Source organism: Cheilinus undulatus, linkage group 3 (genome assembly GCF_018320785.1).
Source record: "Cheilinus undulatus linkage group 3, ASM1832078v1, whole genome shotgun sequence".
NCBI lineage: Eukaryota > Metazoa > Chordata > Actinopteri > Labriformes > Labridae > Cheilinus > Cheilinus undulatus.
Window position 1 is genome coordinate 18,016,584 of NC_054867.1, and position 26,071 is coordinate 18,042,654.

General features: G+C 38.0%; 1 protein-coding gene across 1 annotated transcript in view; it reads right to left on the minus strand.

Annotated features, from left to right (window-relative positions):
• Positions 1–203: 203 nt before the first annotated feature.
• The window catches only part of LOC121506585 (inter-alpha-trypsin inhibitor heavy chain H3-like), a 28,278-nt gene continuing 2,410 nt past the window's right edge, over positions 204–26,071 (minus strand). Inside the window, exons 2-24 of the mRNA XM_041782392.1 lie at positions 20,661–20,696; positions 20,532–20,555; positions 16,267–16,421; positions 16,079–16,183; positions 15,363–15,525; positions 15,109–15,219; positions 14,887–15,015; positions 10,796–10,912; positions 10,525–10,693; positions 8,882–9,007; positions 7,778–7,959; positions 7,472–7,657; positions 5,436–5,575; positions 5,084–5,244; positions 4,870–4,899; positions 4,733–4,774; positions 4,568–4,597; positions 4,408–4,449; positions 3,885–3,995; positions 3,611–3,812; positions 3,090–3,265; positions 2,868–2,979; positions 204–2,785 (exon numbers count right to left, since the gene is read on the minus strand). Of these exons, the coding sequence (XP_041638326.1) occupies positions 2,644–2,785; positions 2,868–2,979; positions 3,090–3,265; positions 3,611–3,812; positions 3,885–3,995; positions 4,408–4,449; positions 4,568–4,597; positions 4,733–4,774; positions 4,870–4,899; positions 5,084–5,244; positions 5,436–5,575; positions 7,472–7,657; positions 7,778–7,959; positions 8,882–9,007; positions 10,525–10,693; positions 10,796–10,912; positions 14,887–15,015; positions 15,109–15,219; positions 15,363–15,525; positions 16,079–16,183; positions 16,267–16,421; positions 20,532–20,555; positions 20,661–20,696 (2,691 nt within the window). The 3' untranslated portion in view covers positions 204–2,643. The remainder of the gene's footprint in view (positions 2,786–2,867; positions 2,980–3,089; positions 3,266–3,610; positions 3,813–3,884; positions 3,996–4,407; positions 4,450–4,567; positions 4,598–4,732; positions 4,775–4,869; positions 4,900–5,083; positions 5,245–5,435; positions 5,576–7,471; positions 7,658–7,777; positions 7,960–8,881; positions 9,008–10,524; positions 10,694–10,795; positions 10,913–14,886; positions 15,016–15,108; positions 15,220–15,362; positions 15,526–16,078; positions 16,184–16,266; positions 16,422–20,531; positions 20,556–20,660; positions 20,697–26,071) is intronic.

The window sequence follows — 26,071 nt, forward strand, 5'->3', positions numbered from 1 at the left end:
ATCAGCATTGTTATTTTGCCGTGTGAAATTGCGACTGATATTTTAACCCTCGCCGATGAAATCGGCAGGGGGTTATGTAAAGGGTTCTGTATCTTTGTTCGTTTCTTTGTTTGTTTGTTTGCATGTGTACAAGATAACTCGAGAACAGAAAGTCAGATCTTCACCAGACTTTCAGGGAATATTGGGATAGTGACAGGGTAGAATCGATTAGATTTTGGTGATGATCTGCGCACCTATTTTTCTCGGACTTTGAAATTTTGAACACCATAGTAATCAATGGGAGCGTAAGTTCCTCTGTGGCGCTGCTTAGGCGTGGGTCTGCTGCCTCAGGCGGCTATTCTAGTTTCAAACTATGGTTGATTTTGAAAGTTCACCTCCAGATGAGCACACATCTGGCCAATCAAAACACTGGTTGTTGCCGAGAAAAAAAAAACAGCATACTGACCTCCTGGCTGTGTGTACCCATGCCTTTTCGCATAGACAAGAGAAGAGAGAGGCAGAGACCTCATTTTATCTTCTGCTCCAATACACTGTATATCACTGTTTATCAGAGGGCAGAGAGAAACACACTGTAGACTTTTGCAGAACAAATGATTTTCAGAATGTGTAGAATTCATTTGGAAAATCACATTGCTCCAGATGTGCATGGAAAGGCACAACAAAATTTGACTCTGAGTTTTCGTGCTGTTTGTTTACATCGCCCTCAATGTGTAAAGGCCTTAAGGGATGGATGTAGTGAGTAAGCATGACCTGGGGTACTGTCCCGGCGGGTTGTAGGGTTGCCACAGGCCTCTGGCCATGCTAAGGTTGTCCCATGCACCCAAAAACCACCAGCTGTCTCCAGGCATATTACTACAAGTGAAAAGGCCCAGACAAAAGAGATGCTGTTGAGCTTGACCTTCACTGCCAATTAACACACATATGTGTGAAAGTGTAGAGCTTAACTCTGGCTGCCCCAATCTCCTTTTCAGCCCCAGGTTGTGGCATATTAAGCCCCGTGATGAATCCTTGGCAATCTACATGCCCAGGACTGATGCACATGGCTGTATATTTACATTGTACTTTATTTTGAAGTCATAACCAGGAAATGTAGGTTATTTCAGGAGATCTCAACTTATTTATCTCATTATCTTGAGAGACATAATGAAAGCTGTTTCACCTGTGAGAATGTGTTAGTTTCTTTAGCTCTTCATAAAACAACTGAAATTTACATGTGATCACAGTAAAGAGTAAAACATAGAGAATGCACATATTCTCTGGCTCCTGTATTGATGCTCTTTTAAAAATGTATGTTTTGTCCTGTCTCTTTGTTCAAATGCGTTTGTTCCGTTACGGCTCCAAACTACCTCGTGTTTCATTCAATGAAAATTTTCAGAGTTGTGGGTCATGACTTCAAGACAAAGACTAAAGATCTCAGATGTCCCCTATCACAGACAGCTGCTGTGAGACACCGCCTCCTCTGTCAGGATGGAGGTGCCGGAATTTGCCAGTACAACTTTTTCCAGATTTTTTTTTTCTTTTTGGGGGGAGGTGGTGGTAAACTTTATTCATAAACAAAGTCTGGCAGTTACATTCATAAAATAATTACACTGCGGTCATTACAGACTAAGCAACATTACATAAATAAAACAGAGAAAATGTCATGGGTCTAACCCACAGGTAAAATATGAATGGATCTGTTTTAGAAGTAGATACACCAGCGGTTGCTTGCTTCAGCTTCATTAGCTTTAGCCAAAGCTAACATAGCTTCACCAACTACATAGCTAATGTTACGTAGCTAAGTTAGCTTTAGCAACATGAGCATTAGCAAACATAGCTTAAAGTAATGTAGATTATGTAGATAACAAGCTTATGTAGTAAATGTTAGCTTTGCAGTTTTGTTAGTATATCCATGAGCTTCATAAGCTTTGGCTTAAGCTACATGAGCTATGTAGCTATGTTATCTACATAGCTTATGCAACTAAGGAAGCTACGTTTGTTATATTATAATGTTTTTATGGAGGGCAGCGTTCTTCCTATAAGCAGACTGTTAACCTACCTTTATTAAACTATTTGTAATCAGGTTTTGCAGGTCGGGTTACACTCTATAAACTTTTGGTATCCTAACCCTTACCTTCACCCTTACCCTAACCCAGCTGAAAGTTTTATCCGATTCAATTTTGAAAGTTTAGCATGTATTTCCATTCTGATAGATGCAGTGTCTTACAGTAATGGTCTGTGAGATGTGGAGTCTGGGATTTGTGGTCTGCAGCCAGATCCCTCTCTGTGATTTCTTATTTAAGAGGTGATGGTTGGTCTGGAGGCTAGACCCACTGGGAGCCATTACTCTGTGAAACACTTTTTCTTGTAAGGTAACATTTATATAATAGTACACATTGCTAGTTAAAATTTCACATACTAGTAAATGACCACTGATAAGATTCAAATAAACTGGACCGTGTTGTTTAATGCTGATTTAGTGTTTAGTTTTACTATTTAATGAAGATGTTAAAATCCTAGTTTTGATATAGTTTGCTGCGTGTGTGTAATTTGTGAATGAAGGTAAACTGACTCAAAGAAATCTGCTCTCTCTCATCTCACAGCACTGGCACCATCATGACATGGCCCCTGAACATGCCACTTGGATATCTTAATTTTCAACATTCAAAAAGTCGTCTTAAAAAGCCCTGACACAATGTAGTCTGAGGCTGTGTCATCAATGAGGCCTGCCCCATCTCGATCAACAAACCAGCAGGGAATTATTTCCCCATTCTTCAGATCCTGGCTGAGGTCTTTCTGCCAGTGCCTGTGGAAGAAACCAAAAACAATGATAAGGACATGCTCTCTCCACTTTCATGCATTGTGTCTGTAAATATGTCTCTTGGTACCTGGTCACATTGAGTGTTTGCCCCTTCACATACATGGTGGCATATTCATTTTCCTCGAGCTCATCTGAGTGTATGTCTGTCACCTCAAAGTCAACCCCATGGTAAAACTGACCTGGAGGGGAAAAAAAATCATCTTTAAGCCCTTTGATATGTCTAAAAAAATGGACTAAGCAAACATAATGCCAGTAAATCATGATGACATCATGATGTGAAGCTTTCTACCTAGTAGACCATGCACTGAGGCAGACAAATGGTGGCTGTCCAGGGTGTAGAAACCTAGGAAGTCTTGCTGGTCGTGGCGCCTCTTCCAGACCTTAGTGTGTCTAATGATCATAAATTTCACTGAGTGCCTCAGAGTCACTGTCAGACTGAAGTTCTTGGTCAACCTAAGGTCCAGACTAAAGGAGACACAAATAAATTGTAACCATTGGTAAGCAGCAAATGGTGTTTCAAAGGTACATAGAGCTCAAGTTTGATTCATTAAGTTCACATTAGGTTTCTCATATCTATTTATTTTGTGAATAAAGTTTCAGTCATCTTCCATCATTTCTGGGCTGCTATTTGAAGTAGTGTTTTCTCCCAGAAACCAGGGTAAGCCAGGCATTCCCAGTTTGGTATCATTTTAATACAACTCATTGTATAACCGTGTAGGGGACTCTCCTGTGTTGTTGCTGCTATTTCTTACTGGATATTTCTGATAGCCCAAAGGACAAATGATAATGATTGAAAGCATCATCACTCACTCTGTTTCTTTGATTGAGGCCATTTCAGACCACTGCAGCTCTGCCTTTTTCCCATTGTGGATCACTGAGATGTCCTGAGTGCTCACTTCCAGGCTCACCCCCAGCTTCTGGTGGATGATACCAAAACGGCCAAAGTAGGTGTTGATGTTTCCACCATGATCTGTCAACTTCTTGCCAATAATTTGTCCATTAACAACAAAACCTAAAAATAAAAGGATTCAGTTTATTGTGTTCTCTTGTAAAACAGCCAGTAGAGAGTTAGACTCAGACTGACCTGATTCTGGGTCTCTGACCAGGTTGAAAATGGTTCCTGGTTTGTCGTTGATGTTGAAGCACAGAGCGTCTCTGTCTGGGAGCTCGATCGTGAAATGGGGATCACCATCCGCTAAAAAAGCAACATGATCACATCAGACAGAAAACATCATCATAGTTATGGTCCAAACCAAGAAAAACAAGTGAGTTGATACGAGGTTCGTCACAGACACTCTTGGTTCCCCTGAATTAAACATATCGACATCCAGGGCTTGGCATTAACACCTGACAACCAACCAAGGCTCAGAGGGTTGGTACAACCTAAAGGGTGCTTATTCTAAAAGACTTGGCATAGAAGACATCCTTTATATCAATGCCTAAATTTAAGGGCAGCTTGGTAAGTTTGTTCCACTAGAAATCATCTCATCCACAGATGAGAGTATAGGTACTTTGAATTCCACCAAAAACTACTCAAAATAATTTCAGCACAAGAAACAGGAACAAGCAGGAGTGACAATTGAACTCCTGCTTTGTGAAAGTCTTACCATCAAATTGGGTGACAGGTCTGGAGAGACGGACTTTGGAACCTGTTATAAAAAATTATAAGTCTTCTGCATAAGAATTAAACTATTTATAAGAAACTTCTTTAACCACAATGAAATCATTAGAATGAAATATTTGTTTAGTGTGGTATGAAAGGCTTACGTCTGGAGCTGAAGGTCTTCGCTAAAGATACTGTTAAAAACAAAATAGGATACATCTGGTTAGTCGTTTTATAAGTCTGGCCGTTCTGTACACTCTGAATTCAATACAAGCTTTAAGAAAACATGATAAGCTGTGTAAAAAAACAATGCAGCAGAAAAAGCATACCGGGTGAGTGTCTACTTGTGCCTGTACTCTGAGCAAAGGAACCTGTTATAAAAAGCATACAAATAAAAGCAATCATCGGTATATTAACCTTCAAATTGATAAGGTTTGTGTGATCACTTAGTGAAAACAGATTTTACCTCTGCTCCTTTCTGCTTTCTGGCGCTGATCTGTGCAGCACAGAAATGAAAAGTCAGTTGAATTTCTTTAGCATGTCTCTGATTCATGAATTTTTATAAAAACCAGACTTTGGTTGGCAAAATATACACTGCTCTGCACTTTGACCTTTTCTATTATTACAAATAATGATAAGACATCAGCTGCTCTCAATATAATTATGACAGATTGTGTTACCTTCAGTGAGTTTGTCAGCGATGAGCGGGCTGTCTGCTCCATCCTCAGTTTCAGGCTTGGTGACTACCATGGAGGTGAGAGGGGTGACAAAGTTGTATCGCAGAGCCATTTCCAAGACCTTTGCTGTGGTGTTGTCTTTCTCCTCCTGAGATCCGATATCACTGGGGGACACATATGGGAAAGAAGACATTACTCTGATGTTTAATTTCATAGTTTAAATCAAATGGTATGCAAATAAAAGTCTTCCCCACAAAGCATTTCTCTCAACAGTCCCTCTCTGGTCTTAGAGAAACCTGTTCTACATCTTTGGAAGGATTCAGATGAAGTTCAATGGACATAGTGACTGATGAACCTTTTCTCTAGAAGCTGCTGGATGGTGATATAAGCCCACAGACGCTCTGAGAAGTCCCCAAAAATGTAGTCCTGGTCTGGGTAGACCACGTCAAAGTCTAGTGCACTGGCCTTTCCCTGCACTGAGAAATCCTCCTCAGGCTGCAGAAAGAGGGGCAAATAAGTGGCACGGTAGGAAATTAAGTGACAAACATGCTTTTTAAATTTCTTAGTTAAATATAACAGTAATTGGAAGTTAATAAGGAATGAAAGTTATTTTGAAGACAGGCGTAAACAAGAACATCTCGATTTTAATGTCCAGTGATAACAATGACGTAAATAACATCAAAACGACATATAGCAAGTTTTTCCACAAATTATTTTATAACAGCAGTTGATTTAATTGCTTTTTTTAAAATTTCCTCCCCTCTTCTGGTCTACACAAGGCAAACAGCTACTTAAGGTACTTAAGAAAAGACAAGCTTAAAGCTCAGTGCCCATAAAAAATATGTACCTCCTTGGATCTTTTAATTTTGTACATTAATCATGGTTGATATAATTGCTGGACACTGAACTTTTACCCCATTCTTCTTAAGAAATGTCTAAAGCTCTGTCAGGGTGCATGGAGATTGGGTGTGAACAGCCCTTTTCATGTCCAGACACAAATCCTCTATTGGATCGAGGTCTGGCCTTTGACTCGGCCACTCCAGAACGTTCGCCTTGTTGTCTTTATACCATTTCTGTGTAGCGTTCGGTGTATGCTTCGGGTCATCGTCCTCCTGAAAAATAAATCTTCCCTCAAGCCACAGTTTTCTTGCAGACCAAATAAGATTGTCTTTCAGGATTTTCCCTATGCCCCATGCATTTAACCCTCTACCTTTACCAAGCCTTCCAGGTCCGGCTGCATCCCCACAGCATGACGCTGTCTCACAGTGGGAATGTTGTGTTTGTTGTGATGTGCAGTGTTTGGTGTCTGCCAAACATTGTGGCTTATCTGAGTGTCAAAAATATTCTTTCCATTTTTTGATGATGGATTTAACTGAACTCCAGGGGATGTTCAGTGCTTTGGATTTTTTTGTATCCATCACGGCTTATACTTAGACCAACAACCTTTTCTCTGAGTTACTTGGAGTGTTCTTTTATCTTCATGGTGTAATGGTAGCCACCTGATTAACAGTGACTGGACCTTTCAGACAGAAGTGTCTTTATACTACAATCAGCTGAGACACTTTCACTGCACTCAGGTGATCACCATCTCACTAATTGTGAGACTTCTAGCACCAATTGGACTTCTGTTCAATAAGAACGAGTTGTTTTAAAGAGGGTAAATATTTATGCAGTCACCCATTTTACATTAAATATCTTTATTTAATTGATTACTTTGTAGATATCAAAAACATCAACATGCTAGCATGTCATTCTTACGATGATGTTGCTTGCTTTTTGTATACTAGTTTAGCTGAACACATTTACTTACCAATGCAATGTGAAGTTGAGGTTGGTAGGAATTTTGTGATTTTCTCACACAAATTACTAAAATATCTAACAGAGACAGTTTTCACACATTATTCTGGAAAATGACAGCAACATTCACACCCTTTGCACTTGAAATCTTCCTGAGCTACGTTGTTCACACATGCGCCTCTCTAGATTATATCTTACTAGGGTAATGGCAGAGAAAGAAGTGAAAAATTCAGGGTGAAAATTTCAGCTGTCTGTCACATGAAGCTCAACTCCAAAAAGTTACAGGACATTTTCAGAGGTTTTGTTCATGTGTGAGTGAGATAAAACTGAGTTTCTGACTGGATGATAAAAAATCAAGGGACCAAAAAAATCAATGGTTTCCTTATTCTTGCTATTAAGATTCTCTTAGTAAGGAGGAATGTTGAGCAGCTTTGCTTGATTTCAATAAAACATTATAGAAAAGCACCTCTTCAAAAGCTAGTTAAGTTAAAATACATGCACAAACGTTAGGAGTAAGCAGTCATTATTTTTAAATACACTTTTAAATAATCATCATTAGATAGCTGAACTGTTATATTCATGTTTATTACTCACCCCCTTGGCAAACACTTCCACCAAGAAGTTATCCAGGTTATTGTCCGTTACCCGACCACTTACTACAATCTCTGAGCCGTTAAACAACTGGCTGTACTGTTTTTTGGTCAAGGCCTCCACCGCGTTGTCAGGATAACGCAGGTCCACGTCCAATAGCAGAGGACTGGACACCTCCTCATAGAAACCCTGGAATTAAGAAAAGCTCAAAAAATGATTTGAAAAATGAACTTGCAGATGTGAACAAAAAAATAAACAATTTTGCATGAGCATTTTATTTCCCCTAAATATGTGTCATTTTCATTTCACCTGTAGCTGAAGTGATGCATCTGAACCCTCAAAAATTCTGCGGGCCAGTCCTTTGTTTTGTCTGCTCATCACATCAAGGAAGGAGTAACGTACATCATTTCCAAATCCAAGACTGAATAAGGACATTTTCCCTCCGATAGCAGAGCGCACATTCTCCTGAATCTTCTCCACGTTAGACTCTCCTACAAACACATGTAAATGCATGAATATATTAAACACTGTGTACAACACGTGCAAAACTTAGGACTTTCAGTATGACGGTTGCAAAAAATAGACAGAATTTTTTAATTCTGTTGTGAATGTTACTGTTCAGATCTTTAGGATTTTCTTCTCACCTTTGGGAAAAAGCCCAGCAAGAATGCACAGTGGACAAATACATGCATCCTAAACAATCAGATCTTTGGGAATATGTGGGTAAAGTTTTCCCATCATACCCTTGGGCAGACTGTTGAGACTTGTTTTATGTGTGTTTAGATACTGTCTGATGTCTTTCTCATGTTTCTAATGAATTGCTGATGTAAACTGCTTTTGCACCGTGAGTGAAGTTGCTCACTGTGTTAGCAAGTTTCCTCCTGTTGACATTGTTCAAGAAGAGTAGTACCTGGCTTAAATGTTGTTCCTTTGCTTCATCAATGCTAGAGGACACCCCACCTTTTCAACTAAGTCAATGAAGTCAATAAAGCATAAGAATTAAGTAGCAGTGTGTCCATGAGAAATGCTGCAAATACCTGAATTGACATCCAAAATGAAAGGAAATAACACATTTGTTAAAAGTACACTTTAATGTATTATAAAATAAGAGTGTTAGAAATTAACACCATAGTAAAACTTTCCAAAGAGTAAATTGGACTCAAAATTTGAGAGAGTTATATAAACTTGGAAAAAAGAGTTACATTTAACACTGTAGGAGTTAAATGAACACAGATGATTTCAATGTCATCATCCAGTCATAACCTTTTGCTTTGGCCCTTTCACCTAATGAGAATTAACTAGAGATCTTAAAGTGTACATGGATAGAAAAGCTTGAAAATGTAGCTACATTTAGACAGTTGTAATCACAGTTGAAAATAAAAATATTATCCATCTAAAATCAAGCGAACTCACCGCTGTTTGGCATCCCATCTGTCAGTAGAATAACCATATCTGTGCTCCTCTCTGGTAGGTTCTTCTTTTCTCTTTCTCTCACCAGCATCCTCACTGCTCTTAACACGGCACTATTAATATTAGTGGCTGCAAGAAAATACACAACGAGCCAACTAGTATGAGAAACAGCTGAAGTGACATTGATGGAAAGAAAAATAAAGCACCATTTCCTAAATATTTTCTATATTTCAAGTTGCTTCTTTTTCCTAGCATAGCTAGCATAAATTCTATTGACTGTTGAAAGTAACAAATCTCTGAGTCTGGAATACACTTGTATGCTAAGTAAGTTTTTATGGGTATTGGCTGCTTTTAACCCTAGTGGTGACTTCCTTTAACCTCCTCAGTCAATGCATGTACACAGAAGAGCATTAAATTTGGGCTTTCCAGCAACATAATGATAATATCTGCTATAAGAAACTTTTATTGTCCTGAATATGTTTGAATAAACTGAATAAGTTTACGTACTAAGCTTGGAATAACTGGAGAATTTCTTTGAAAATGTTCCTTGTTTTGATGGATTGGGGAATAAGTTTATATATTTTTTTGAGTTTCATTGGAATTTTTTGAGGAAAAGTTGCTTTGAAATGAGCATCTTTATGGGAATCTAGGAAATTTGTTTGGATGATTGGGGGGATTTGGAAATTTTCCAGCATTTTTTATGGAAATGTGGAAAATGCACTTTAATTTAAGAAAATTTCATTTGAATTTGACTTGATTTTTTTTAATTTTCACGGAAATTTGGGTTAAGTTATTTGTATTTTGGGGAGAATTTGATCAGGTGTTTGAGGCAGGCACGTCCATTAAAATTTCAAGAATTTGATAGAAATTTCAGGAAATTTGTTTGGATGGTGGGGGAAATTTTCCCTAATTTTCATTGAATATATATTTGCATTTTTTTTCAATGAAGTAATACATTTAAAAGGAGATTTACTTTGAAATGAGCATTTTCATGGAAATTTGGGAAATTTGTTTGGATGATTTGGAGAACATTGGGGGAATTTGGAAATTTTCCAGCATTTTTGTGGAATTATGGAATAAGCACTTGTAATTTTGGGACTTTAATTATGGTATTCTAATGGAAATTTGGGAAGTTATTTGCACTTCTGGGAATGTGAGTGGGACATTGGGGGAAGGCTGTCTTTTGAATTTTTCAAGAATTTCAAAGAAATTTCTGGATATTTGTTTGGATGTTTTGGGTAATTTTCCCTCATATTCATGGAAGTGAAGAACATAGTTGCAAATTTCTTTCAGGAATTTAGTTACAATTTTAAGAGGGAATTTGCTTTGCAATTTTGGGGAATTCCTCTCTCAGTGACTAACACCATTTCTTACTGACTGAAGACCCCCTCTAACTAACCAATCTAAAACCGATTCAGTGCTGTGTTTTCTGCAGAAACAAAAAATGCATTACAAACAAAAGCTCAGGTCTCAGGAGGCTAAATCACTTTAGCAAATAGCTCAAAATACTTTTGCAGTTTTCCCCACACTCCTGACCTTGACTTTCTTTTTTTTCCCCAAAAATATAATAAATAGAAATTTTAACCACTGTTTAAGAATATGCATAAAAAATGGGCATGTGAGTTGATAGTTTTTTTCTTTCTTACATCCGCTGTCCTTTAACTTCCTGATGTAACTGATGGCTTTAGACACATTTCCCTCTGATGCTTTGGTAAGATTGTTCTTCCAGGTGATTATTTGATCATCAAACAGGATAATAGCAAAGTGGTCCTCCTTGTGGAGCTCTTTCAGGATGGAAACCATCGCATCCCGGGTCTGTAAAAGTTCCCAAACTCACAAATGAACATGTGCCTACAGTGATGGGATCAGTGATCAAACCAATTAACAATCATCAGTATTATCAATACTCAATCTCACCTGTTGAATCTTTCTTCCAGACATTGATCCGCTCCTGTCGATCACAAACACCACGTTCTTTGGGACTCTGGGCAGGTCAGGTGGAGCAAAGAAGTGCACAAAGTATCCATTCACAATCTTCAGGGAAATAAATACTCTGGTTTAGATAAATTCTCTAGATGTGCAGCACCAATGTAACCTGACACGCCAGATGGATTTGTTTCACACATGCTGAGAAACACAGAAACAGGTGAATCCATCTGCTTTGCAAGGTTAGCACCAATGCACACCCACACACATATCCAAACAAGTAGGGAAGTAAAAAGAACAACATTTAATGTTAAGATAAATCATCAGTGCTAAAAGCCTTTTTTTTTTTTCCAGCTGAAGTGAAATTTTGCCCTGTGCAGAAATGCCACCACCACCACCCTATCAAAAAAGCTTTTCACTAAGAGAAAAACAAATGAAAATGATTTTATATCCAAATAGAATTCATTGGTTAAAATAAAATAAAATTCCAAAAATTGGACCCAAAGTTATTCAAACAGATTATTATGAATAAACTATTTTTTCAAAATTCTTAACAAAAAGGTCAACATTTGTGAAATAAAGACTGAAAAGAACAGGGGTAAATAATAATAACTTTAGCTGCCATTGTGTATTAATTAAGGGTTAATGTTAAGGCTTATTGAGATCTGACTTAAATTGAGCACTGGTTATTATTATTAAAAGCCTTTTGAAGTCATGTGACAACTATGCAGTTAAGCAGTTTTTTAACGTATTAAAGACTGACTGTTCTCTAAAGCTAAATTCCTGAAATCTATTTAAAAATTGAAATCACTTCTCTGGGAGTATGGCAAACGACCTCCTTTCAATTTCTCATTCAGCTAAAAGTCCCCAAGACACAGATTACCTCAGGGAGTTTGTAGAGTTTGTACTAAATTTAGGGATGCACAATACTGGATTTTTGCTGATATCCTCTATTTACCTCTGCCAAGGAGGTTATGTGATCGGGTGGATTTGTTCATTTGTTTGTTAGTTTGTTAGCAACATAACTCAAAAAGTCATGGACGGATTTTCAAGAAACTTTCAGGAAATGTCAGAAATGGCATAAGAAGGAACTGATTAGATTTTGGGACTGATCTGGATCACTGTCTGGATCCAGGAATTTTTTAAAGGATTCTTTACTATTTGGAGATAGGGCTAATGGCAGAGGTCTGCACTGTTACCATTTTACACCAGAAGATGGTGGACATGAATAACTTATTCAAAGTTTTGGAGTTTATAGAGTTTGAAAATCACACGCCCAGTTGAGGAGACGAGTCGGAGCGTAACAGAGAGAAAGACAGCGAACTGTAGCGAGAATACTCACAATGCTGGGAGGAATAGAGGAATATTCACCCTCTGCCATGACTTCCAGTCATCTAGTGAGACCAATGGCGCTTCCACCATTACAGTTCACACGTATCGAAGCCAACATTTTGTCTCACCTTGTCTCCAACCCACCGGGGAAGGAGTAATCGGCGAATTAGATTTTGGGAGTGATTCGGATCACCGTCTGGATCCAGAAATGTTTTTAGAGGATTCTTCACTATTGGGAGATAGGGCTGATGGCGGAGGTCTGTGCTCTCTGAGTGCTTTTCTAGTTACGGAATAATTTTAGCCAAAACCTAAAACTTCAGTCCTGAACACATGCAATTTAAAGTTTGAGGATGAACAAATTAAGAAAATGTGTGTTCTTCAAACAGATTTTTTTTTCAAAGTGTAAGGAATGATGATGAATAAAGAAGAAGACTACTGCTGACTCCAACTCCACTAACTGTTTTGTTCATACAGCCAATATTCACAGCGTATATCAACAGAACATTATATCCAAAATATCAGTTGTAAATATCGGCATGTCTATAGATGGTTATAACTCAGTTTTTAAGCTAATATCAATATCAAACTGACAATATCTTACACCCCTAAATAAAATACATGCTGTGAAGACAGCTCATCAGCTACAGTCAACAGACAGCCTGCATGGTCCACAGGACATGTAAACAGCCACACTATTAAAACCAGTCTCAGCATGCAGTGTAAATTTCATTGACTAAAAATGTTACTTGACTAACTGTTTTTCCCATGAGAAAGACAAAACTAGGACTAGCTTAAAATAGATCTTTGATGATAAAAACTGATGAAAAGTTCATGCAGTTTTCTTGCAATTTCTTCTATATGTAAAACTGGTAAAAACACAAAACAAAGAGGAGGTGAGAGAGCACTCCATGTATGTCAGTATTTTCTTCTCTATATTTTAAAGTAATGAAGTATTGATAGTGCATTAATATGAGTGTTCAGCTAGTAATATCCGTTCAGAGATAAAAACTGTTTCGACCCAAAGTACAGACTTTAATACATGGAACTGCAATTGGTTAAATCTAGACTAAAATATTTTAAGTAGTGCTGTTATTCCATTAAAAAAATTAATCAAGTTAATCACATTACTACACTGTGATTAATCACAGCATTTTTAAGTAGTTTAAGTATATTTTTATGTTTTTAGATTTTTAAAGGTTGTTACTGTCAAGTGTTTTATTTTTATTCTTTTAACTCTATGTACAGCACATTGAAAGTGCTGATCTGAGTCCTTATCAATACCACTATTGATACTTTCTATAGTTTGGTGGAAAGACAAAATAATGGCAACAATTTAAACTACAAGTGGTCTTAGCTGAGTAGTGCTTGAGTTAAAAAGCTATGATTCAGTCTGTCACACCTATTGTATACCCCTCAAATGTAAACACAGATTCACACTGTATGTTTCTCATCAAAAACGAAATTGTCCTATTTTTTATGTGACATCTGAACACACCATAACATATAGAATACAGTCGTCTAATTTACCGAGGTTACCTGAACTCATCAAATACGTTGGATTAATAGTTTAACAGGCCTTGCTCAAAGTTTTAGAGCCATTCTCAGTATTTCTTTGAGCAGCTGAAGAAGAAAACTGTCGTTGTTGTTAGCGTCCTTGCTAACATTAGCAAAGATGTGTTTTGGTGGTACTTAAGACTCGTCGTGCTTTGGTGTTAAGACAGTTCGTCACTGCAGCATGTACCCACAAGTTTGGTTTTATCTTAACTAACATTCGCCAGCTTTTTAAACAGAAAATTGCCAAACAGGCCTAGGTCTGTCTCCTCACTCATCACTGCTGGCTGTGTCTGACCCTCCTGTCACCTCTTCAGCCCCAGGCACGTAAACATCCACGCTGGAGGACTAGGGGAGGGAGTTGTGGTCAAAGTTAGTCATATGATTAAATTGTGTTATTTTATTTAATGGGTTAAAGTTTCAAGAGTAATCACAAGTGTTAAGGTGTCAATGTTAACAGCCCTACCTTTAAGTTTTCATCTACTAAAACTACATGGTTTAAAAGTGACTAAATGTGACTAAAACTAAAATATATTTTACAGACTAAGGCTAAGACTAAATTTAACATAGCTGCCGAAACAAACACTGGGATGATGGGTACTGGAGCCTATGATAGTCGAGACTTACCTGCAAGATCTGTTGCTTGTTGTTGAAAATAAAATCACCAAAATATTTAGTGTATAAAATTACTTTAATAAAGAATATTTGCTAACACTTTATTTTAGTGGACCCCTATGACTTAGTTATTTTATAGTAATAAGTTTAATCTGGTAAACTCTCAAGAATGAGGTGGTAATTACCTAGAAATAAGTTGGTATTTCTCTAAGGAATAATTAATGAATAATTATAAAATATGGTAATATCCAAAAGTATTAACCTAGTAATAATTTTAATTGTAAAGTAATTTTATATAATATTATGGCAATTCTCTGGTAATTAGTTTGTATTTTACCTAACTTTAACCCCCTAAAAAACTACCTGAAAATTATTCAGTAAGGGCTCACTTTAATATAGTGGGCCAAAATAAAGAAATTACCTGGGAATTATCAAGCATCTTATATAGAAAATATTCATCCTATTTCTTAGGTTTTATCAATAATAATTGGGTCAACAAATTAACAGTTAATAAGAAATAAAGTGGCAACAACTCTGCATGTTATCAATTTCCTTAAGGTAGTAAGACTAAGTTTGTGGCTGACCTGAACCTGCCCCAGGCTCTTCTCTCGTGTCACATCATACTTGATGATAAAATCGCCATCAATTAAGGTCCCTTCACACCCGGGACATTTCCTCTGCTGCTCCGGAGTTGGTGAGAAAGAGATGTGTGCCTGACAAAGAGACATTGATATCAATCAACAGTGGATCTCATTTAATTTGTTAATGTCTGTAAACAGAAGGGGAGATATCTGTCTGACATTTACCTTTGTGTCTGTGACAGTTTTATCCACCAGTGGGACCAGGTCATTGGTGAGGAAAGTTGCAGTGGCCTCAACAAATGCAATGCCCTGGGGCTCGTAGATGTTGGTCACAATCTGGTCCACAAAGACACACAGGTATGAACTCATAACTGAGGTAGCTTAATCATATTAAAAAAAAAAGAAATTCCTCAAACTTTTAAGCATCAGCTGTCTGGTTTGTTAATATTCTGGAAAAAGCAGCAGTGTGTGTGTTCAACCTGAAACTCCTGCACTGGTTGTTTTGGTTTAACTCTGGTCAAAATCTCGTAGTGTCCAAAATTCCTCTTCAGGAGTTCCTCGTACGTCAGAGTGAAGGTCACGCTGCTATTACTGGCAATGTTGACCGACACCGAAAACTTCTCCATGTTTCTCCCAGAGGCCCTATAAAAATGGACATGAATCACTCTTCTGTGACGTTTCAATTTAAAAGACTTCCCAAATTATTTTCAGTTATGAGCTATTTTACACATACACGAAAAAACAGACAATTTCCTGCAGTTTTCAACATAAGTTCCTGTATAAATGCACACAGGCAAATTTTCACATGGCTTTGCCCAGAAATTTCACATCTATTCCTCTAGTAAAAGATCTGTGTGAAGTTAAGGTGAGCACGTGTTTGAATAAAGCATAAAATATTTACCAAAGTGAGTGGAAGAAAGTATTGATTTTTGCATCTCATGACCATTTAGGGTCAGGTGTGATTGTAATGAAGCTGCTTTAGGCCTATATGGTAGGTTTTAAGCACTATTCATTTATACTTTGAATCAATCCAATTACATGTAGCATTGTTAAAAGGGGTCTCAGGAGGGTGGCTGAGCTTGGCTTTGACATCCTTCAACGTTACAAACCATGGTTATTTGTAGTCTCCGACAGTGAACAGGTAGGTTAGGAAGATTTCAGAGGCAGACGGTGTTTCTACAAATTTTCAACCTACTTGACCAGTCCAGCAGTTTTTCCTGAGGAAACAGCCTTGTCATACTGTTTCTTGGCTTTCTCTTTCTCCTTCACTACCCCAGTGTACACCTGACCTTCGATTTCCCTGCAAACACAAGACGATCATTAAAAGGTACAGAGAGAGAGACGGGGCATTTTAACTGTCAAAAACACAGAGATTTGACTGACATGCTGAAGTTGCTTATGAAGGCGGTCTTTGGTAGCTCCACTTCGAAAAAGATTTCCTGGGAGGTGTTTGCTTTGTTCAGAGCCGTAGAGGTCATGACTGTGTGGGCGAAACGGGAAGCCACAGTGCAGTGCACCTTCAGACTGTACACCTCCACCTGAGAGGATAGCAGAGTGTGAAACGACATCTTTAGTGAGTGAAATGTTTTTCTTTCTATCATGTATAGTAATAGTTTCTAAGATATTCAGTCTCAGACAGCACAACAAGAGTGAGGGAAAAGTGGCAAAGAATACTGGCGGTGTGTTTTCTCTATCACAAATCATGATAGGGTATTGAAAGGAAATCAACAAATTTACATGGCAACTATTTTGATGTTTGGAAGTTCAGATGCTGATATTTCTTGTCCCGTATTTAAGTTTTTAAATCAAACAGATCTAAGGTGTTCGCCAAAATATTATCAGTTCTTGATTGATTATAAAGACCACAGCTGGGTACACCTCCGTTAGTCTTTTTGGTACATTTTCATCACCATGGAAGTCAGTTTGAAAAGCAAACTTGAAGCCTTTAATTTCTGCTAAATCCAGTTTCCATTAACGTTATTTCAAAGCAAGAGCACATGGGCTGAGAGCTTAGCACAGTTGTTCCCAAAGTGTGGGTTGGGACCCCTTGGGGGGAGGAAGGGTTGCAAGATGTATTCCAAAAATTAAAGGAAGATTTAAATTGATTTCAAATGGTATTTTCTATGTCCAGCCTTTCTTACATTAGATCACTTTATGTTTGAAATGATGTGTGGTGATGTTTTTAGGGGGGCCATGATGTTTTGAATCATTTTTATGCTAACGTTGGAAAAGACCTATCAAGTGTGGGCAGCTGTCCACAACATTATATGCTTCTAAGACGGGATGTAAGAGTCAACAGTCTCTAGTACTGCTACTTTGGGGGTGTATGGAATAAAAGACTGGAAGCCCCAACAGCTCAGTGAATAACTTAAAAAATGATTTTATGTTGAAATGCTGCTGTACTGAGAGGGTCTGTCTGCATTATTTATCTCTGATGGCCATCTGTGTCAGAAGAAAATAACGGGCTAAACTTTAGAAATAAAATCTGTTTAGGTTTAGGGTAAGGGATAGGATACCAAAAGTTAAAATAGTGACCTGCAGAACTGAATTATAAAACATGTAATGAAGTCAAGTCCTGTAAACAGACTGTTTCCTCCATAAAAACATTCTAGGGAGCGCAGATGGACGAGTGGTTTAAGGCGCTACCCATGTATACGGGTGGCCCGAGTTCAAATCCGGCCTGTGGCCCTTTACCACATGTCTCTCCCCACTCTCTTCCCTGTTTCCGAGTCTATCCACTGTCCTTCCTCTATCAAATAAAGGCATGAAAAGGCCCAAAAATAAATCTTAAAAAAAAAACAACATTCTAACGGAGTAAACGTAAGTAAACGTAGCTAAGGTAGCTACGTAGCATAGCTACATATGCTTAAATAGTTACGTCAGTTATGTAGCTAGCATAGCTTTGTTAGATTTAACTAAATCTAACATAGCTATATTGCCTTGTATAGGGACATTAATTGTGTTGCAAGCATAGCTATGTTAATTTAAGCTAAAGCTAACAAAGCTACATTGGCTTATTCAATAATACTGTTTATTACATAGCTAGCATAGCTATGTTGGCTTAATCTAAAGCTAACAAAGCTACATTGGCTTATGCTGTAACATTAATTACGTAGCTAGCATAGCTATGTTAGCTTTAGCTAAAGCTGATGAAGCTAAAGCAAGCCACTATTTGTGCAACTACTTTTAAAACTGGTTGATACATAATTCCAGATTTGACCTCTGACCTTTCTGGGTTTTTTAAAAATGTTGCTGGGTCTGCAATGTTAGCAATGTAATTATTTCATGAATGTAACTGCCAGACTTTGTTTATGATTATTGTTTACTTAAAAAAAATAAAATAAAACCTGGAAATACACTTTACTGGCAAATTACAACACTTCCGTTCTGACAAAAACAGCATCTGACATGAATAAAGGAGGTGTCTATGATGGTCTGCAGCCAGACTTTCTTGGCTGTGCCTGCATTAGGTTGCTATGTCACTGAGCCCAGTCAGGCTGGAGTGCAGACTGGTAATTCAAGCTACCGTAAAGTTTATTTTAATTGTAGATCAGAAGCCATACATGGATTTTAATCGATGTAATGTGTTTAAATTAAATCTTTTGCTAGATTTGGATTGTGGAGACCCAAAAGGATTGTTTCTGTTTAATTATTTCTATCAGGAGGGTACAGGAAAGTTTAGGCCAAGCTGCGCAGTGCAGTGGAGGATTCGGCATCTCCGGCCTCTGCTCCCTGGATTTACTGCCGTTTTGTCCGTTTCATTTCCTTTCGCCTTTTTCCTCTCCACTTCAAATCTACAGGGTGATCTCGGCTCTGGACTCATGTACATGGGTTTGACATTTTAGACCAGGACAGTAATACCATGCCACGAATGTCTTAAGGATTTGGGTAATAACATTTTTGTGTTAAATTACTGATTTACTTTCTCTTTTTTGGTTTGTTTCTTTTGGTGTTGACTTTATTATTCCCCCTGGGTTTAACTGTGTGTGTGAGAGAGCGTGAATGGTATAGCTGTTTTAAAAGGCACAGTGCTTGAATATTTATACTGTGGGCCCTTGTTCTAATTGCTGATTTTCTTCCTCTGGACAGGAGCAGTTGGTCAGGTGGCTGGACGATTCCCCGGTGGTGGTCCCTTCAAAGTCCTGTACAGTAGTGCACTTGGGTGTCAATTCAGATTGTGTGTGGTTTGCACATGTGATGATAGCTCCAGGACTTCTTCCCCTTCACCTTACTCGGCCCACGCCTCTGGTAAGCCCTCAGCCCTGCTCCTTTGTACTAACCCAAACGGCTACTTTTTTGGGCCACTTGAAACTGTGCAGTTTACTTTTGGATAGAAGGATTTTTATAGAAAATTAACATTTTAAACATTTTTGTATTTTAATAAAGCTTTTGTTAATTCTTTTGGAACACGTCTCTGTCCTAATGAGTCTCGAACATGCATGACCTTTTCTATTGAGTGCGTTTCTGGGTAATGTCCTAGGGGGTGAAATTCCCCTAGGTGGCGTTGTTGCAGAAAATTAAAATTAATTTCCAGGTAAAATAATTCATAAATAAAACCACTTCAAGAATTAAACAAATCCCCAAAATAAGGCTAATTTAAAATACTAACTTAATTTACAATAAAAGTAAATTTAAAGTAAAGTTAAACGTTTAATGAAGCCCACCCCCCCCCACACTAGAAAAAAAATCTAAGTGATTATGTTAGTGAATATGTGGGTGTTTTTGCTGTAGAGTTGTATGAGGCACTTGACGATAATATGCCATTAGTTTCCATAGATGTCAGTGAGCATTACCTCCTCAAACAGGACGGGCTTTGGGAAGCTAGCCTACAGTGTAGCAGATGGGTGTAATTGCTATCCATAATTTAGCGAATCTACAGTAAAAATTTCCAAAAAAAAACAAAACAATGCTAGCTTAATTGTACACTATATCAAATGTTTGAAGCGTTTCATATTTCACCCAGAGAGCCTCTGTGCTTGCTATTATTTTGCAATGTGAACTTCAGCTATCACTGGAGGCTAATGGCACTGTTATCGCCAAGTAGCCTACTTCATGCAATCCAACTTCAAAAATATCAAAAACAACAGAAAAATCCCTTAAAAGTAACAACAAATTCCCTTTATTTTCACTTCACATTGTTTTCCTACCAATGATTAATCATTATTTTTGGAGTAAAAGATAACTGTAATTCAGTCTCCCTCTCTGAGTACATTGTTGAGAAAAGATGGCTGGTCAGTCACTCTCCTGTGAAAAAAACATGCATAAAGGATGAAACTTTTAGTGTCTGTCCTGTTGCAAAATTCAGAGAATAAAATACAGATGGACAAAACACTTCCAGTGTCCACTTCCTGTTTATTCTCTGGAAAAGAAAAAAATGTATTCATGCCTGAGGACTCGAGGGAAAGAAGAGAAAGGCAAAGGGCATCTGGAAGCAATGAGCTTTATAAAAAAATGTGGCCTTCCTTTTGCAAACAGTTACAATGCCACTACTGTGAGAAAGAAGAGAGTCACTTCTTCTCTGGACTGACCCATGTGTACTCAATTATCAATTCAGGTTTATAAGAAATTAAAAAAAAAAATTCAGGAACATGCAAGTGTCCCTTTGAAGGCAGAATCAAATCTTGATTCTGATAGTAAAACTTACTTACGTTTTCAGAGTTTGTGCTTCTTTTCTGTGGGATAAAAACAGAGAAAATATGCAGTTTGTTTTCACAATCAAACCTTTAAGTGTTTTCTGGCTAGATGAATCAAGCACAGAAAGACTGTGAGCTGATTACCTTTATTGACCTGATGCCCGTTGTTTCTTTGGTGTCCTGAAACACAAACATGGATGACTTGGAGGAGAAGTAGCATCATCAGAAAAATGTGGGCACTAAATCTATGACTATTTATAGTAAGCAAATTTGACATTTTGCCTGCTTATTTCTTTCCATCAACATCCTGTTGTGAACAACAAATATTTGTCAGTTTTGCTGAATGGGAGGAGTAAACGAGAGTGATTTATCAGTCAAATACCAAGATGTCTGTAACTCATAACAAACTCAGTCTGTAAACCCTGAGAAGTGGAGATCACAGGTAGGTTTAGAGGCTTAGATTTAACATTTGAAAAAATTCTAACCTTAGTTTTATCAGCTTTTAAAATGACTTTCAGGTCATGAAAATTTTGTTGGACAGTGTTACAGTTTTTCTCAGTCGCTTTGGTACATTTCTCAGATCAGAATTGAAATTCTCAAAACTGCTTGTTCAATTTTCACATCATTGTGTACTTGTGCACATCAAAAAAGCAGTTTCTCATTTCTTTTAACAAGTTGCAAATGCTTTGGTACATCCATGCAAATGATTATGTACAATTCTTTGCTGTTTCCTACATTATCAGTTGCTTATGTCATGTTGATTGAAATGTATTATCGTGGGTCTCTGCTGAATAGTCTCACCCCTCACAACATTTAGGCATTAGTTCATCGCATAAGTCTTCACATGCAAACTGGTTGAACATGTTGTCATAATAGCTATGTCAAGCATTAAACTTTTTTTTCCTAAATCTGTCCTGAATTAGTAAATTGCTCCCAGGTGAATCTTGACTTTCTCTAACGAAGGGAAATGTGTAAAGCATTAGATCAACCAATGATCAAGGAATTTGATTGAGGAGAATTAGATGATTGAGGAATTTTCTTAGCATGGAGATGGAAAGTATATGATCGCCAGCCACATACACAGATGACCCTTCTGGCTGCCATGGATGCAGCGAGTGATGACATCACAGCAAATACCTGCAGAGGCTGGATAAGACACTCTAAAATACTCTTTCCACACTGCATCACAAGAGAAGATATTCGTTGTGATGTGGATGAGAATTTGTGGCCCAACATACAGGAACGTCAGGAGGTGTAGGAGGACTGCACTGTAATTCCTACAGCACTGCATGTACAGTTTTCCCTAAGAAGATTGTCCTGTGTTCACATTTCTACTTTTGTTTTTTTCTTTGTTTTTTTTCTTTGTGATATGCAGGGCTGTCTTTTTCTTTCTGTATCGCAATGACATGGTCTGTCAACAAATTACAGTACAAATAGTAAAAGCGTAAATGTGAATCTAGTCTCTTGGAATCTCCCACATACACTAAGGTGTAACTTACAATTAACAATAATTGTTATCAAAACTTTAGCCATAGTTTACATCAGAATGTCCCTCCAGAGTACACTGTTATACTGACAACATGACTAAGCAATCTGACTGTCTTGTCCGTACACAATGACACAAGGACTTGTCATTCTGATGGCACTGACATGTTCATTGACACAGATATTTACTTTTGAGAGATGAACTAAGGATTTTGAGCAAGAGGCTGGCTTTTGCAGGTAATCCATGGTGTTTTGCTATTTGTACAAATTATTTGAGAAATGCACTCACTGTTTTGCAAATGTTGAGGATGATTTGAGAAATGCACCAAAGCAACTGAGAAAAACTGTAAGCATTTTGATTAGTATTATTTACAAAGATGTGGCCCAAAATTGACCCCTGAGGTAAGACGTGGTCTTAAGTTAACAACTTAAATTCTTCAGTTAAAAAGAATAGACAATTTAACAGTTTGCACTATCACCAGATCCACTGACGAGTGAGTGAATCAGCGTCATACAGGGTGCTATATACAAACCTATAAACAAACTTTTAGGTTTAGAATAAATGTTTTCCCCTAGAAAGGGCCGAACCAGAATTGTTTGGGCAAAGGACCTGGATGGATTACTCTTTTCCACAGATCCAAGTATTGATATGAAAGTGATACACTCTAAAGCTTCTTCCGCCATCAGACACTTTGACAGCAGCTTCTTTACATCATGTCTCACCTCCTGAGAGACTACCCATCAGGTAGTAAAAACTTAACACTGTGAGGGATATTTATGATTTGAGGATAAACGATGCAGAAAGATTTCAGGAACATTTTTTCCTGAATATTCAAGAAGAGGAATTTCTGTGTGAAAACAGCTTGGGAAAAACATAAAAATGATGACGTCAGCACCTTAGTGGCATGTCCATACAGCAAGGTGTGAACCCAAAACCAGACTAACCAGATTTAACGCAGGCAAAGGGACAGAGGATCAGACTTAAAGGTCACAACACAAACAAGCTGGCAGGAATAAACAGGCAGCAGCAGGCAGACGTGAAGCTGATGGAAAAGCAGGTGTGCAGGAGGCGGAGGCAGGAAATTCAAGATTTATTTCATATGCCAATAGTGCAGTATGACATGCTCACAAAATATTGTGTTCAAAAATTGAAAAAGCTGAGCTGCACAAGCAGCAACAGGTGGTTAACAAAAAAGGGAGGGGCACCTGTGCGTCTCCAACTGAGCAGCAAGTGAACAAAGCAGACGACCGACCTCTGTAAGTGTGGGAAACTTCACGAGCTCTCACAAGTTAACAAAAATTTGGGGCCAAATGAGGGGAGGTGCTGATGTTTGTGTATTTAATAACAAATCACATATAGCTGCTTCAAAATTTATGACAAAAATCTCAAAATATGCAAAGCATCCTGTGTGAATGAAAGTTGATGTTTTACACAGATTAATAAAAGACTTTGCCAGGATGTATCTAAGGTGTGACCTGGAATAGAAGGTCTCTTCTGAGGTCACTCCAGGTCATACCTATCATCCTAAACCATTGGTCCTCCAGGGGGGGCGCCAAAGATTTTGGAGGAGGGGGACACTGTCTGCTCTGATGTTGTCAAAATTATATGCACACACATATTACACACATATTTATATTTTATATCATGTGTATGATGTATTAGGACCAACCTAAAACATTTTTAAGAATTAAGCGAAGCTGTTAATTTTTTAACAAAAAGGTTAAAATATCTAGGCATTTTTTTTTACGTTATTAAGTTGTTTATTTACAAAAATCCTAGCTCAGATTTCCAGAGTTTATGTCAGACATTTACAAGAAAAACTTCAATGTATGTGTTTAAAAAGTCTTAAAATTGAAAATAGAACTTAGCAACAGTGTTAAAGGTCTCATATTATGCATGATCATGCATCATCATATTATTATGATCATGCAGGGTTCCTTTTAAAAGAAGAGGGGAAGCAACACAATAGCAAACATGGCCCTGTCCCTACTTTTTGAGATGTGTTGCTGCCATCAAATTCAACATGAGCTAATATTTTTCATGAAATGGTCAAATATCTCCTTTTCAACATCTGATATGATATTTATACGCTATTGTGAATCACACTAAAAGCTTTTCACAGTGGAAGAGAGGGTTCTGATCTTCTTCTTGCTGGCCTTAGCATGATTTTGATTTGCTGACTGGCTCCACTAATAGTAAACAATTAAGGGCTGGCTCAGACAACACAGTTATTTTTGTTCATTCAGAACAGCACCTTGTCAGACTATGCAACTAAAATCTTGACCCATCTTAGCTGAAAGCCTGGCCATACTACAGGTATGCACCCGGTCGGTCATGGTTGCTGACGTCACCACTCTCTTCGCGACTTGTGCGCGAGTCCACAGGTTGCCCTGGGTAGGTCAAAGAGTGTCAGTCACTCTTCAACAGAAGTGCTCTGTGTGATTGTAGCGGTCTTTAGCTCGTAAATGGAGAAAACAATAAACAAGAAACAATTATGGATTGGATTATGGTTAAAAAATATGGATGTAACAAGAGAAGGAAAATATAGACTGTCTCTCCTTCAGATATAGAACTTAAGGTATGCATGTAATAATGTAAAGAAAATAAAATGTGCACATAAGTTCCCATAGGCTGCACAGCGGCGTGTGGAGGTTCTTGGTTCGCTTCCCGGTCAGGGCCTTTCTGTGCAGGGTTTGCATGTTCTTCCCGTGCATGCGTGGGTTCTCCCCAAGTACCAACAAAGACATGCTCATTAGGTTAATTGGTGACTCTAAAACTGGACGTAGGTGTGAGGGTGCCTGGTAGTCTTTCTCTATAGGTCAGCCCTACGATTGACAGGCAATCAGTCCAGGGTGTACCCCGCCTCTCGCCTAATGACAGCTGGGATAGGCTCTTGCACCCTCCTGCGACACCCAACAGGATAAGTGTTATAGAACATGGATGAATGAATGGACATTTGTTCCCTGGAGAAAAAGTAGGGAATCTTGTAAATGACGATGCAAAGATAAGGAGCAAATGTTCTCCTGTTGGTAGGCCTCAGGATTTATGTTGATGACATGCTAGTCTTGTCAAGTCGGGGTGATGGGATGTCTTCATTTGTTGTTAATTATGTCACACCACAAGACTGTTCGTTTCTCATAATTGGTCCCCAGTTTTGACAATGAGCTGCAGTGTTGCAGTCGGGCAAAACCTGGCTGAATTCACGTAGACTGAGCTGGCCTTTAGGCTTCCTGTCTAGCTTGTATGGGGTAGCACTTGCCTACTATGTCATATGTTTTGTCATTCTGATTGGCCTGTAATGAAACTGACAGACAGAACAATCATCCAATCACCCTAATGGGATAGATAGATAGATAGATAGATAGATAGATAGATAGATAGATAGATAGATAGATAGATATATAGACAGACAGACAGATAGATAGATAGATAAATAGATGTACTTTATTGATCCCAAACTGGGAAATTTCGGTGTTACAGCAGCTCGAAATCAACATGAAAGTAGCAGAAGAAAATATAGTACACAGTAAATTAACAGTAAATTAACATTCAAAACTTGACCTTAAATTACAAATTAAGTAAACAAGAGGTATAAACATATTTACAAGCTGTATATAAAATAGTGTCAAATAGTGTCAGATAGGTGAATAAATAATAAATGTAAGAATAATACTGCAAATCTGTGATCACTGGGTATTATGCAACAGGTATTCAAATGTAAACGTATTGCTTGAAGATAGAATTCGAATGTGCAAAAGGTACGATTGTCATAATTGTGCGAATAAGGAGTGCATTAAAGTGCAAGTACAGTTGTTGAGAAACACAGAGCAAATTTTACAACCAAAAAGAGTAAAAGAGTACCAAAAGAGTACTGGCTAATAAGTGAAAAATACTGTGCAAGATAAAACTGTGCAACGAAAAACAGGGCAAGAAGATGGCGGCATTTAAGTGGACGGTCAGGGTGGCAGCTCTCTGCTTGACAGAGGTGAACTGTTATAGAGAGTTATTGCTTGGGGTAGGAAGGATTTTCTGTATCTGTCCTTGCGGCAGCTGAGCTGCACCAGTCTGT